Source organism: Gymnoscopelus braueri (assembly GCF_963280865.1).
Source record: "Gymnoscopelus braueri genome assembly, chromosome: 6".
Lineage (NCBI taxonomy): Eukaryota > Metazoa > Chordata > Actinopteri > Myctophiformes > Myctophidae > Gymnoscopelus > Gymnoscopelus braueri.
The window spans coordinates 29,810,109-29,824,352 of record NC_137607.1 but is presented as its reverse complement, the minus strand read 5'-3'; the positions used below and the strand labels follow the sequence as shown (position 1 = coordinate 29,824,352).

General features: G+C 42.0%; 1 protein-coding gene across 6 annotated transcripts in view; it reads right to left on the bottom strand.

Annotated features, from left to right (window-relative positions):
• Window positions 1-2,091: 2,091 nt before the first annotated feature.
• exoc2 (exocyst complex component 2) overlaps window positions 2,092-14,244 on the bottom strand; it is a 55,356-nt gene continuing 43,203 nt past the window's right edge. For all 6 annotated transcript variants that reach the window (XM_080430028.1, XM_080430026.1, XM_080430025.1 and 3 more), the window contains exons 17-28: window positions 13,550-13,611; window positions 13,112-13,192; window positions 11,914-11,973; window positions 10,534-10,595; window positions 10,243-10,309; window positions 8,908-9,024; window positions 6,794-6,935; window positions 4,335-4,390; window positions 3,760-3,882; window positions 3,406-3,467; window positions 2,907-2,966; window positions 2,092-2,740 (exon numbers count right to left, since the gene is read on the bottom strand). In XM_080430028.1, coding sequence (XP_080286154.1) covers window positions 2,647-2,740; window positions 2,907-2,966; window positions 3,406-3,467; window positions 3,760-3,882; window positions 4,335-4,390; window positions 6,794-6,935; window positions 8,908-9,024; window positions 10,243-10,309; window positions 10,534-10,595; window positions 11,914-11,973; window positions 13,112-13,192; window positions 13,550-13,611 — 986 coding nt within the window. In that variant the 3' untranslated portion in view covers window positions 2,092-2,646. The remainder of the gene's footprint in view (window positions 2,741-2,906; window positions 2,967-3,405; window positions 3,468-3,759; window positions 3,883-4,334; window positions 4,391-6,793; window positions 6,936-8,907; window positions 9,025-10,242; window positions 10,310-10,533; window positions 10,596-11,913; window positions 11,974-13,111; window positions 13,193-13,549; window positions 13,612-14,244) is intronic.

Genomic DNA, 14,244 nt, shown 5'->3' with positions numbered 1-14,244 from the left:
CCATTTCCTCTACACCAAATATCTTCGCAGAAAATAGTCGATCTACAAAGCTCAAAATGTGACTGTTTGTGACACGTTGTGAGCTTGTAGATCTGCCATTTTCGCTGAATGTTTGCCCCAGAATAGGGACGTGAGGGTTTATGTGGTTAAGTCCAATTTGGCCAGCTGTGTAGTGTGTACCAACTATTAGTCTCACTGATTTAAATATAAAGGGCAGGGGTATTAGAAGAAATGTTTAGGCAGAGCCTGAAATTAAAGACATGATAATACACAATTTACTGCTGTGGGGTTGTTTGTTTGGTGGCCTCTAGTTAATGCGTAGACATCCAACTTGCACAATGAAATACTTTTTCTAGCACACTTCAACTCAGCAAACTTAAAGATGTTGAACTCTCTACCATCCAAACATAAGCTATGCTATGTCCTCATATTTCACAGAAATCACATTGCCCTGATTAAAGCCAGATCAAAGTGAACATGTTTTTCTGGGGCCTGTCGCCTTGTCTCCTGAATGGAACAGAGTTCTGGTGAAAAACTCCCCTCTTCACCTCCGTTACTGTAAACAGAACCGTCAGAGGACGGATGAGACCTCAGGCTTTGAACCTGCTTTTGTGAATGAATAACGTGGGTGGACAGCGAGCTAAGTTTAGAACAGAGAATCAAAACAAATTGAATCCGCCATGCACAGCTTTTCCCCCTGTCTGGGAAATCGTGACACCAAAGAAATACTGATTTGTCAATACTGTACCAGCAGAGGTTGTTTAGGAGACATTGTCAACACAATCTAGGTCTTAAATTATAATGGGGAACTGACAATCACTTGTTTTATGGTTGTTTTTTTTCAGTCAGTGAGTGCCAGATGCTGCTCTTTCTCATGTGAGCTAGGGGTGTGGTCTCTTCCTCCTGTCTGCTACGTCTGAGAGACGACCAGACTCGCTCACCACAACCGTCCCGCTGGCTTTCTTTCTTGACGTGACGCCCACAAACGTATCACTAGGTCTTACACCTTGTCCTGGTTGCCAGGAATGAGGTTTGAGAATTTTGTGGCATTTTTGTAGCATAACCGTCTTCTCCGCCCTGACATACCCCACCCGATACGGCCGTTCACCCACCCCACCCTCGGCCACAATCTGTACACTACTCACTCATTCTACTCCCAGAAGACCAGTTTGTGTGTGTCTATGCTGCATGAACCGATGGGCAGGATCTTCAGAGATGAATGGCTTGTGGTAAACCTGCCCTTGTTGCATGGACAGACAGACACACACGTTTTACTGTAAGTCTGCATGAAAGAGGTCATTCTTGCTGTAGTTTAAGGACCTGGGGAAGATGGAGATGACAAATGCCCACACAGTCGACATTAGAACGATGTTTCCGTTTTTGCAGCATTGCAGTCACTCTTATGCACTTTGAGGGCTATATGTATCTCAGCTTACGACTACTATAACCGTGCACTGGCGGTTATGTGCAGACACGTTTCAGGACTGCCAGAGTAAGCTTGGAGTTGGATTTGTGTGTGGTGGTTAGGGTGAGGGAGGGGTGTCTCACAGTAATACACGTAGATAGCAGCTGTTGAACACTTTGCATTAATACTCATATGCAACTTTAGTTGCATATGGTATTTTGACTTGCATGTCAATTCATACGTTTGTCTTTCTCAATGGAAACTCTGATATTATTCTGCTTCGTACTATGTCCAGTTGTAAAGGATTTTGGGGCACAGATGGATTCTATAATACTAATTAATACAATTCTATAATTCAGAATCAGTGTATTCTATAAACCAGAATGCAGTCCATGTCATATATGCAGATATCTAAGTTTTGTTTAGTTTTTTCCCTAAAGAATAATCATTTATTCTTACATAAAGTATTTATGGAGTGAGATTTTGTGTCCTCATACTCAGTGCATGCTAGTTTGCAGACCCGATACTCCCTGAAGACATTACTACTATATATATTAATCATTCATACCCAGACAACAGTCATCACTGAATAGCTGTGAAACACATTTATCTCAAGTGAAGGAGTGTGAAATGACAGCAGTGTCAGGACAATGGGGTGACAAGCTACCAAAGACGAAGCGGATCAATCCAATCCCTGCCATGTTAGGCTATCTTGTTTATTTGGCCATCGAGGTGACAAAGGACAAAACCGCACCACCTTGAAATCTACAACAAATCCCAAGTGTAAAAGTTAAGACGAATGGACTGAGATGCCTACTACACATTGTAAATGAATGCCTATGGTCCAAGTTCCCCTGAACCAGTCACCATGACATAGCCTAGCTACTCATTTAGGCGGTCCGACATTAGCATAATCAACATGAATCTGTCACCTAGGGACTGTTCTGACCAATAACACTGAGATCTAATTTGTGTCTTCAAAGTGGCAACGTGATTAGATGTTTATAGGTGCTCTTATAGCATAGAGTTGTGAGAAAAGCCTGATTTATACTTAGTTGCACGCGAGTGACGCGTTGTAAGCTTGTAGATCAGCTACCGTATGTTTGATGCGCGACACCCGTGCACAACTAAGTATACTGTAAGTCAGCCGTAAGTATTTGTCTTAGAGTAAAAGTGAAATGATTGGATGAACGTCCATTGATACATTGCACATGAACGAGGGAACGCATTAGACAACAGGTTCATCTCTTGATGGGCAGGACGGAGGAGGGCTGGAAACAGGTGAGCTGTAACTGCATGCTGCTCTTAAACTTATTCAGCAGTTCTTCCAGTAACCTGGGATGGGGGGCAGAGAGACAGAAGGACAGATGCAATTTGTAGTTGGAAAATGTCCGACCGCTCTCATGGATATAAACTGGAAGATAAATTGCGTACATTGAATGAAACGTGCGTAAATCGCTTCATATACGAGGCATGCTCAGTCCAACTATCAAAGACTCACTTTTTGTCTGCTCCACTGTGAAGCTGGGGAAGGGCCTCCAAAGCCATTTTGAAGCTGGCACTGGAAAAAACATGACACTCTCTGTTAAATCTACTTAAAATAGGGACACATAGGGAAATCAAGCAAGCATCCACAACACATGTTCACAGCTATACACTGTAGGTCCAAATACACAGAAAGAAGTCATGATACATGTAGAAGTGTGTGCATGCATGTGTGTGTGTGTGTGTGCGTGCGTGCGTGAACACGCAAACACACACAACCACAGAGCCAGGTTGCTTTCACTTCCTTTCCAATAGCCACGAAATAACCTAAATAGGGATTGTCATGAGGGATGTGTGACTGCTTAAGATTTATGTGTGTGACATGCAGTGCCATAAATCATTGTGTGTGTGTGTGTGTGTGTGTGTGTGTGTGTGTGTGTGTGTGTGTGTGTGTGTGTGTGTGTGTGTGTGTGTGTGTGTGTGTGTGTGTGTGTGTGTGCATGAGTAGCACTTACTTGCTTTCAGAATTAAGGTAGGAAGATATGGCATCTCGCAGAGCACAGAGTTCAAGGCGGGCCTGAGGAGCACAAGTGCAAAAAGAGAAGGGGGGGGGGAACAGAGGACAGATGGAGTCAACGTTGAAGCCTTGGCACTTTGCTGTTAGTCACTTTGGCTGATTATAAGAACCTGACTGATTATTACAACCTTTTACAAAAGGTAAATCCCCCTCACGTCTCACAGCCAAGGGTCTTCTTACTATTACTCACAGTGGCAAACTGCTGCAACAATATGCACGTGTGTGTGTGTGTGTGTGTGTGTGTGTGCGTGCGTGCGTGTGCGTGTGTGTGTGTGTGCATGTGTGTGCACACCTGCAAGGCTCCGTTTTTGCTGAAGGAGGATACACACTGCATGAGGCGACTCAATTCCTCCGCCACAGACTCGACGATTTTGGACAAAACCCTGGGAACTAGCTCCTTGGACACTGTGAATACCTGAAAAACAGACAGACAGTCAGAAAGACACAAATGCAGAGATGTACAGAAAAAGATGGGCAGATTGAGATAATGAGGAAAAAACGGTAGAGAAACTGAGAGATGGGTGGAGAGAGAGTAAGAGCCAATATGACAGGTAATGCCTCATATATGCTTCGTTGAATGATAACGGAGATATTGATCATCGCACAAACTCCTACGGGCTGGGGCAAGTGTAAAGGTAAAAGTAAAAGTGTAAAGGTAGTGAAAATAGCTGATCTACAAGATGAGGCTATTTTCATAATTTAAAAATGTTTAAAAATAATTATTAAAAAATAAAAAAGTTTTGGACCTTCAAGGTTTCCACCCGACAGCAACGATATAGCAAAAGGTTTTGAGTTAAGCTTCACTGAGGAGCGAGGACAGAGAACTAGGGTGTACAAATAAGGTAGTGGTTTTCTGGTGAGCCGTACCTCAGCGTGAACTGTGATGATGTTGACCAGCGCTTCCTTTAAGTAGTTCCTCACACCTGAGAGAGGGAGGTGTGAAAGCACAATGGAAAATAACTTGTTTTTTGAGAGCAATGAAAGTGAATTAAAAAACACTTTTTAAAATGAAAGAGTGGTTTCTAATCAGAGGTTGTCGGTTTTTCCGGCAAGGGTCATGGAGTTCATGGTGAGGGTCCCTGAACCCTAAGAGGCAATATCTTTTTTTACTTCTGCAAAGCTGGTCCTGCAATGGCAGCATCCCCCCCCCACACACACACTATTCACATGCACGCTGGCAGAGGACAACAAGTGAAACTATCATATCCTAGAACAGTGGTTTATCAATCCAAAATGTTCCTCTTTCACAAGAAGTCCCGACAAGAGGATGTACACAGATACACACAATGCTGCTGCTAGACTACACACACACTCAATGGTGCCTTGTTAGGCCTTGCAATAATAGGCTCCACCATAGTTGATAATATACTAACACACACACACACAAGCATGTCACTTTACATCCTGTATGCAAACGTAAACCACAATATACACATGAGTTTCACCTGAGCTTGGGGCACACATCCGGCGATCAAATGAACACACACACACAAATATAGGTACGAGCATGCACAATCACACGCACAGCGCTGCACACCCACAACAAAAAAAACTAAACACAGCGTTGAAAGGCCAGGGGAATGTCAGTGAGACCCATTAAGACTCATGTTTTATGTGAAAGTCTGAGTAAGTACATTTCAGTAGGTGTGTTTACAGTAAGACTTCAAACAGCTGTAGCCTACTCTACATAAGACATGAACCACCACACACACACACACACACACACACACACACACACACACACACACACACACACACACACACACACACACACACACACACACACACACACACACACACACACACACACACACACAATGTACAGTTCAGTCTGTCTGGACTTTTAGGGTTGAGTTTGCTGTAGTTTCTGGGGACAGTTGGTGGTTGTTACGGGGCAATTCCCTCATCCGCGGCCGCCATAGCTGAGTGGGTAGAGGGGGGCCGTCTGGGAATTAGAAGGTCCTCATTTCGCCGTCGCTCGGCAAGACACTTAAAAAGGAGTAGCTCACCCTCAAAATGACATTTTTTCTATCAGTTCCTCCCCCCATGAAGACACCTAAAAGGAATAGCTCACCCTTAAAATGACTTTTTTTTTCTATCAATTTCTCCCCCCATGAAGCCTTGAATTCACTGAGATGTTTTGTTTTTTGTTGTATTCCTGATCCAATACTCCAATATTTGATGAATTAAAATAAATAGGGGGCCAACCTTAACAACAGCAAAACTATATCAAACATTCTCTCACACTGTGATCCAAGTGTTGGATGTTATGAGCAGGCTTTTTTTTTAAATATAGATATTATTTTTATATCTGGGATCCCAATCTACTATGGGTATAATGGTGCACAAAATTCATGGTTCAGTTCTATACAATATTTTGGTGTCAGGGTTGTCGACCTTTTCCGATATACATCACAAAAGTGGAAATGCCAGAGAAAACCTTAATACCAGTCCACCTTAAGAGCCATATTAGCTCATTTAATTAGCTTGTCAGCTCTGTGACATTGGGAAAGTGGAAATATGTTGGTTTTAACCAGATGCAAACGGAGCCCATGACTATCATGCAGGCAATGTACAAGCTTTGCAAGAGAGTTGCACTAGTGAAGGAGTCTCAAACCACAGTAGGAGCATTTCTTCACAGACAAACCTGTACACAATGCACAGGTTCTCAAAGTCGGGTCTGGGGACCACAAAGGGGCCCGAATGGACCGTTACGGGAAACTGTAACTCTGAGAGTGTACAAATGGAATGCATCTCAGACTTCAAGAGGCCAGGATCTGTCAATATGAATGTCAGATATCTACAAAAAAAAAAGTTTTTAGATGCGGTGGACTCGGGATGGCGTTATGAACATTATTTTCTACTGTACCACTCGTTCTAGGATATAATAACATCAGATAAGGGTAAAAAAAAAGGCTAGTCCGGAATTCTCCTTTAAATATTTCAAAAACATTATGCGGAAAAAAAGAAATAAGAGGGGGCCCTTCTTACATACTGGCATCGTGCATACAAATTTGACAATGATCGGTCAAGCGGTTTGCAAGATAAGCTCCAGACACACACACACACACACACACACACACACACACACACACACACACACACACACACACACACACACACACACACACACACACACACACACACACACACACACACACACACACACACACACACACACACACACACACACACACACACACAGCTAGCCTCCAGCAGAGTGATGGCGTAAAAGGCTGAGAATCACTGGCATAGACCACAGTTAAGTACTTCAGCCACATATTTCCACCCAGACTGTGTAGCGAGTGCATGTGGAACAAGTGTACCTGTAGGCGTCTGGCAGTCCCTCCAGTCAAAGTAGCCGGCATAGATGCCTGGCTCCAGGGAGCCAGCGATGGGGTCGGCCCTCCTCTCAATGTAGGCGTCAAACAGCTTAGCGTCCAGCTCCCTCACCGTCTTCATACTGACCTGAGAACGCATATTTAATCACATTATTGCATTTTTATCCTTTATTGTAAATGATCTATAACTGCACTGTGTTGCATAGCACCTGTAACAACACTTTTTTCCCAAACATGGACAAGCCTATTTATTGTTTGATGTCATCCACATGCATCCATTAAAGCCCAAAGACACATGTACTGTATTGTGCGGTTGCCATGTTGATGTTTATTTTCTGTATCTACCTCGGCTTCAGTTCGCTTGCTGCATCTTTATCTGTTGAATCTGTGTTATGTGATCAAGGAACCAGAAGTAGGTGTTTCATTGCATGGGGAAACAACTCTCAAAATCACACTCTTAGCACATGTACAGTATGAACGCAAAGCAAACTTCAAGTCTTCAAACTTCTGGCTTTTAACTTCAAGCTAGAAGAATTACAGGTGTTGGTGTTGTTGGCAACAATGTCTAGTTTGATCACAAACAGCAGTGTTTGCAAATGGAGTGTTGACTGTTGAACTGCTGCTAAAAGTTAAACATGATGTCCAACATTCTACATGGTGGTGGAATGTTTTACAGTCTGCCGAATCCGATGTGATGAGGACAAATCCTTATCACCAACATCACATTAAACATAAAAAACGTCAAAGTGTTGCTAATAATACTTGGAATGCAATGAGTTTCCCTGCATATGAAATGTGCCACATAAAAACTGATATGACCAATGTTTGGTAGATACAAATAAAGTGTGTCATTGAAATTGATTTTACTGGAAGTCCAACTGAACGCATTCACCTTGCTTTGTGATTCAGCCGTTAGTCATCATCTTTGTGTACGTGTGTGTGCGTGCGTGTGTGACTATGTGTGTGTGTGTGTGTGCGTGCATTCATGTCTGTGGATAAGAAAAGGGAGAAAATGTGGAGAAATGACATTTCCCTTGTGGTGACCGTTGCCGTTTTAAAAAGAGAAAGCCTTGCAGAGAGAGAGCATGGTTTTCTATGACTTTGGTGAGTAATATTCACCGTAACCAATCAACACACTTCAAACAGACCGTATGAGCAACAAAACAGCTGAGTAATATCTGAAAACATAATATTTTCACAGTAAATGTAGCATTACAATAAACAAAGCTTTTTTTTATATATATATCGTTTTTGAAAATGTCTTCTATAAACTTATTTTTTTATAATCCACTAAATCAATTAGTCTGATTAACCACTTAAGGAGAGAGCCGGACCAAAATAGTTTTGCATTTGATGTGCCCATAATCAGTCACCAACATACCTGATGCAGTTGACTTTTCATAGAAGCCCCTGTTGTCCATTCTGCAGACCCCTCCCACAGCTAGAATGGAGCCTAGAGCATAAATCTAATTCGGCTATTTTCGTCGCTCCAAACTTCTTCTTTTTTTTCACGAATCGTCTCCATGTAGTGTCCTGGCACTCACACATGCACTGTAACTTATGAGGGGAGGGGGAGCGCTACACGCGAAATCTCGCGAGACGCGAGAGTTCACGCATCAGAGCCGTTCGGTGGGAACGGCAGCTCAAGTGACAAACAGTGCATGTGTGAGTGCCAGAACACTGCACAATGACGATTCGTGAAAAAAATTATAAGTTTGGAGCTACTATAATAACCGAATTAGATTTATGCTCTAGGCTCCATTCTAGCTGTGGGAAGGGTCTGCAGAATGGACAACAGGGGCTTCTATGAAAAAAGGTCAGGTATGTTGGTGACTGATTATGGGCACATCAAATGCAATACTATTTTGGTCCGGCTCTCTCCTTTAACCCTGTATTATACTTTGTTGTACAATGGAGGCATACAAAAATTGCTAAAATAGCTATGCATCGCATTGTGATATCTGCTATTTTAAATATATACTGTATATACAGTATATGTATTTTTGGCTTTGACCATCCTTGTTCTAAGCATAAGTTGGACAATATGAAATGGTCATGTCTGTGGTTATGTGAGTACTAGACTAGAATGCCACACTGACCCGTGTTATCTTCTCTGTGCCTGTGAAACCATGTTTCTCAAAGTGCTCGGCCAGGTTGAGGAGGGTGTGTCGGTCCAGGTACTGACAATTACTGAGGGTGATCAGCAGGCGCTGCTCCTAAACACACACACACACGCACACACACACACACACACACACACACACACACACACACACACACACACGTCAAAAATGGACCCAAACCAACAGACTGACACAGATGCAGACATTCACAAAGCATACTCTTAAATACAAGCTACTGTAATAACTCAAAAGCATACTCATAAATAGCTAATGTAATTACTGTATCTTACAGTGTTCATAATAGATACATTCAAGTCTGTTGCCTTGAAAGAATATTAGGCTATGGTATACACTAGTCTCTTCATAAGACGACTCAAAATTTCAACATCTGATCTTATCAAGCCAGACTCTGATCTAGCCGCAGTTCGGATTTAATGATCCTGCACATGATTTAAAACTGAATGATTACATATAACATTTCTGTCAAATTGCTAGGAAGGGCAGCACTTTGGTGATTCACTTCCCCCTCGATTGGTGAAATACACATGGAATAAATATGTGGAATAAATATGTGGAATAAATATGTGTTCAATGTGTTATCTGAATTTTTCATACAGTATTGTTCATTATAATGAGTAGTTCCTGTAGTACCTTTTCATTGGTAACTGTTGTATAATGGCAATATTACAATGGAAGGTGTTCTTTAGTGTTATTATTGCCACTTCAGTGATGCTAATGGAACTCGACACTAAACCGCATCATTGTCATGGCAATAACACAGCAAAGAACACACTCTCGTGTAATATTGCTTATAGCACAGCCATGACATTGGAGAGCACCACATATTGACCAGTATTAACTGTACCATAAGCAGTGTATACCAACAGGACATTGAGACTGGCACTAGTGTGAACTCTGGTCAAGTGCCTTCAATACGGCCTGGCTGTCTCATCCCTGCTAGACGGCAGGGGTTAGGGGAAACCCCGTCTGTACCACGCTCTATTTGCCTTTACCAGAAACCTTCTATGCCCTGCTCCATCTCCTCCACCCCCTTCCCTTAGCTCAGCCTCATTCACTCACATCTTACAGGAAATGAGGACGTATGTGCTTCCTATCCACGACCAGGAAACAGCACGATAGCGCTCTGGTGGTTTGAATGAATGAGACCTGAGTTTGTCTGTTTGTGTGCGGGTGAGGGAGACCACGTGAAAGAAAGCTCACTCTCGATGCTGCCAGCCGACAAATGTGGGATTTTGAGGGTCGGACCGCAAACAGATAGCGAGAAATAAGTAAACAATTGTCTTTGCTCACCGGCGTGGGGCTGAACTCCTCCTGAACACCCCTGAACAGATCTGGGGAGGCCAGGTCCACCGACATACTGACAACACATGTAGACAGTAGATCAACTTATACACTAGATTTACAATGGAACTAAATACCAAGGTAAACAGTAAAATTATCAGTGTTAATTTAGCCATTTGTAACTCAGAGAGTGTAAAGATGTAATCAAAAGGGTCCATTTGATGAGTTAAATTAACCTTCAGGGTTTTACAGTGTACAAACCCTACCATGACTGAATAATGAATAATAACACACACTTACTGAGATGTGTTAATATCTCCATCCGTTTTGGTGCTCAGCTCATCCAAACAGTGGATGAAAACCTGAAACAACAGAAAACACTTGAAGGAACACTTCAACACTGGTAAAGCGGACAATCATTCATTTCTGGTTATACAGTATATGTAATCCATTGAAACACCAACCATTGTACCCATTAAAAGGCCTCTCTTTTGTACAGTAACTGACTGAGTTTAGGCAACGCCTACCGGCTTGATGTGGGGGTTAGAAATCGAACGCAGCCTATAGCCAATCTCAATTTGTAGTATTTCCATACTCCACTATCATCAATTAGTCTCTGGAGTATGGAGCTAAGCACATAAATTACATATTACTACTACTAAGTTATGCAAGTACAGTAAGCCTTATTGATGACTACTCCCTCCATACCAACTCAGTGGCCTTGTGGTTCAGGTCCTTACACACCGGGGCGATTTTTTTCATGCGAATAATACGTTTTTTTTTAAAAAACCTTATGAAGTCAATGCAAGCTTACATGGAGCGAAAAAGCGTCTTTTAATTATTCGGAACGAGTCTGAATTTTGCGTATATTCGCATATTCGCCGGTGTGTAACCGCCTTTAGAGTGTCCGCCCTGAGATTGGTCGCGGTTCAATTCCCTGGGCAAGGTCATACTAAAGACTATAAAAATGGAACCAAATGACTCCCTGCTTGGCACTCGGCATCAAGGGTTGGATTGGGGGTAAGTCCCTGCGACATACTAGCGTCAGGGGGTGTACTTGTACATCATGGCTGGGGGATGTACTTGTACATCAAGCCGCCTCACACTACAGAAAAACCGTTGGTTTTACTACTTATTTACTCCCTCCCTACTGACAAAGAAATGGTGATAGTTGAAAATTGCTTAATAGGCCCTTTGATGTATGTTATATAATTAGATCCAGTGCTGCACTCACATCTGGTCATAAATAATGCTGTTCACTACAGACATAGTAGCTAGATCTTGAGCACAATGGCGCAGAGTACTAGAGCAGGGTCTGTGGTTTGCACAGCGGTGCGCAGAGGCGTTTCTTAAACTAGGGCATGAAACCTAAAATTGTGGGAGGCCACATGACAAGATTAATAACATGGTGTCATGAGGCTGGGCAAGAGACAGGGATGTCCCTTCCCAATGTTATTTTTAAGGACTTGTTTTTGTTATTTCCAAACATAATTCTGTGAAATCGAATCTCTACAGTGTATCGTATGTGTTTATGCAGACACGGCTCCCCTATCTGAGTCATTCTTAGTCAGTGCTGTGGCTAGATGACGAGGCCCACTTTGGGTTCTTGACCTGTTAATTGACAAAGCAATTCCCCTAAAAGGGTGTCAATTTGTGGTTGTGAGTCGTGTTGGAGGGTACCTTCATAATGGTTACAGAGAGCTCGGTGGCCTGGTCCTGGGCCAGCTCCAGCTGGAGGACCTGACAACAGGGGAGAACACAACACCATTAGTGTTTAGTAATGTGTTTTAGTTTTCTTTGTATTATGTCCCATTGACTGCATTTACATGGACAATATTTCTTCTGAGCCATCATTCTGATTATTAGTGAAATATTAGGGTCCATGTAAAAAACAAAAACAGTCATTGTTGTTATACTGTTATCAGCAGGGTGTTCCACAAGCGCCTTCTGAATAGCTGAAATAGCTGAAGCAAGATTACACTGAAGGTGCACAGGTTCCTTTGCAGTTCAATTTGCACAGGCGCCATTGCAAACAGCCCATGACTGTGTCCTTAATTTGGCATAATATGCCCACAGCTTTCTGGCTGGCACCGTGGATTTCTTCTATTCTTCTAGCCAGCTACTTTTACTGCCTTTTTCTGGTGAGCTGCATCCAATAGAGCAGAGCTTATTTCACCAAAATGAAAGATCATCGGTAACTCACTTTTGTTTGTACGTGCGATTGTCACACACCCGACATATTTGTGCAATTTTATTAATTATTATTAACCTAATGATATCTTCTTTTTCTGGTGATATATTAAATATGGGTTAGCGTATTAAATGCATAACGTGCAACATGTGACCTATCTATTTAACGTATGCATTTTGTCATTTTAAAAGTATAGTTTCGTGTTTGACGGTCCGACGGTCATTGTTGATATTAATCCCTCTTCACGACAGTCACTAGTTCTTCTAGTAGGCGAGTTGATAACAGAATAATGGCAAACCAAAAGGCAACCAAATAGCATTATATTGTGGCATGTTGATTGTTGTATTAAGTGTTGTTTTAAAACTTGTTGGTCTACTGCTCTGAAGAAGAAAAACATTCACTCAGTACTTGTGCTCTCAGTCATACCTTCAAACACAGCTTTTAAGTTTGACAACTATTAATGGTTTCTTTAAAAAAAAATGGTGGCTGAAATTTGATGTTTGTACAAGACCCACTGACTTGTTTTCCCCTCCCCTATAGTATACGTTGAAATGTATTCATCCATTTGGTATAATTTGTATTACTTTGCTTCAGGGTTCTATTAAGAAAACAAGTTACCGTAGCTGTAAAATTATGTAGCATTAACATGAAACACAGTACAGTAACACAGCATTGTGAGGGTCTTACGTTGATCTCCCCATGTTTGGTCTCCATTGGCTCTTTGAGCGACTGCAGCATCTGGACCACGCGCTGTTCAAACTGGGCAGGCTGCACTCACCATCACCACCAGTAGACAAACCACATACATGACACACATTACACTAGAAACATGCACTTTCTTTTTTGCATTAACTCCACATTAATTCTTACTTCCTTTACTTTTCTAAAAGGACATTTTGCCTATTTTGTCTGCCATTACTGATACAGGTATTAGAATTTGACTGTTCCAATATAGCATCATGTTTGCTACAAAGTTTCAAATGGCCCAGTAAAGTGAAACATAGATATTCTGTTAAGTCTAGTTGCTGTGAGATAGCTGAGGGAAATCCTAGTTATTATTTTATGTTGCTTATTGCTGATGATAACGTACAAGTACTTCTGCCTGATGTGGTAAAGTGACCTTACCAGACTTGTTATTCCCTCATTATCAACAACCCAGTCCTCTTTCTCAGCAAGTCTCTTGACATCTGGAAGGAGACAAACATAAATCAATGGGGCATTTCTAGAAGATACCTACATTTTAAAACAATCCTACACTTTACTGAAACATGCGAGTTCAAGGACCAAACACCTTCTCGATCCTTAAACATGAGTGAGGATTTTTGTAAGAGGTCACTGCCAGTGTGAATACATTTAGAATCGAGACTTTCTGAGGGACGACCACACTACTTATTGAAATTGAGCCCATACGACTGAAACCACTGAGCTGTTTCTATCAAGCAGAGAAGTGTGAATCAGAGGCCCATGTCAAAATGACCAAACATGTCTAACCACAACAGAAACCCATAACTTCTCACTTTACTGTCAATTCACTTTCTATACAACGACCCTGACTCTTGCATCAGACAGACACAGACACACGCACACGCGCACGCGCACACACACACACACACACACACACACACACACACACACACACACACACACATGCCTAACTCTTGTTTTAAGCAGGTCAATGTGATTAAACCCCACCCGACATGGCTGAACTGGCCATAACACAATGACAATTTGTAGTCTTTCATTTTGGGGTTCTGCATAAACTCATCGTGTCTAAGAAAGCCACATCTTGTAACTCCACAACAAAATTGTGTATAGGGTTA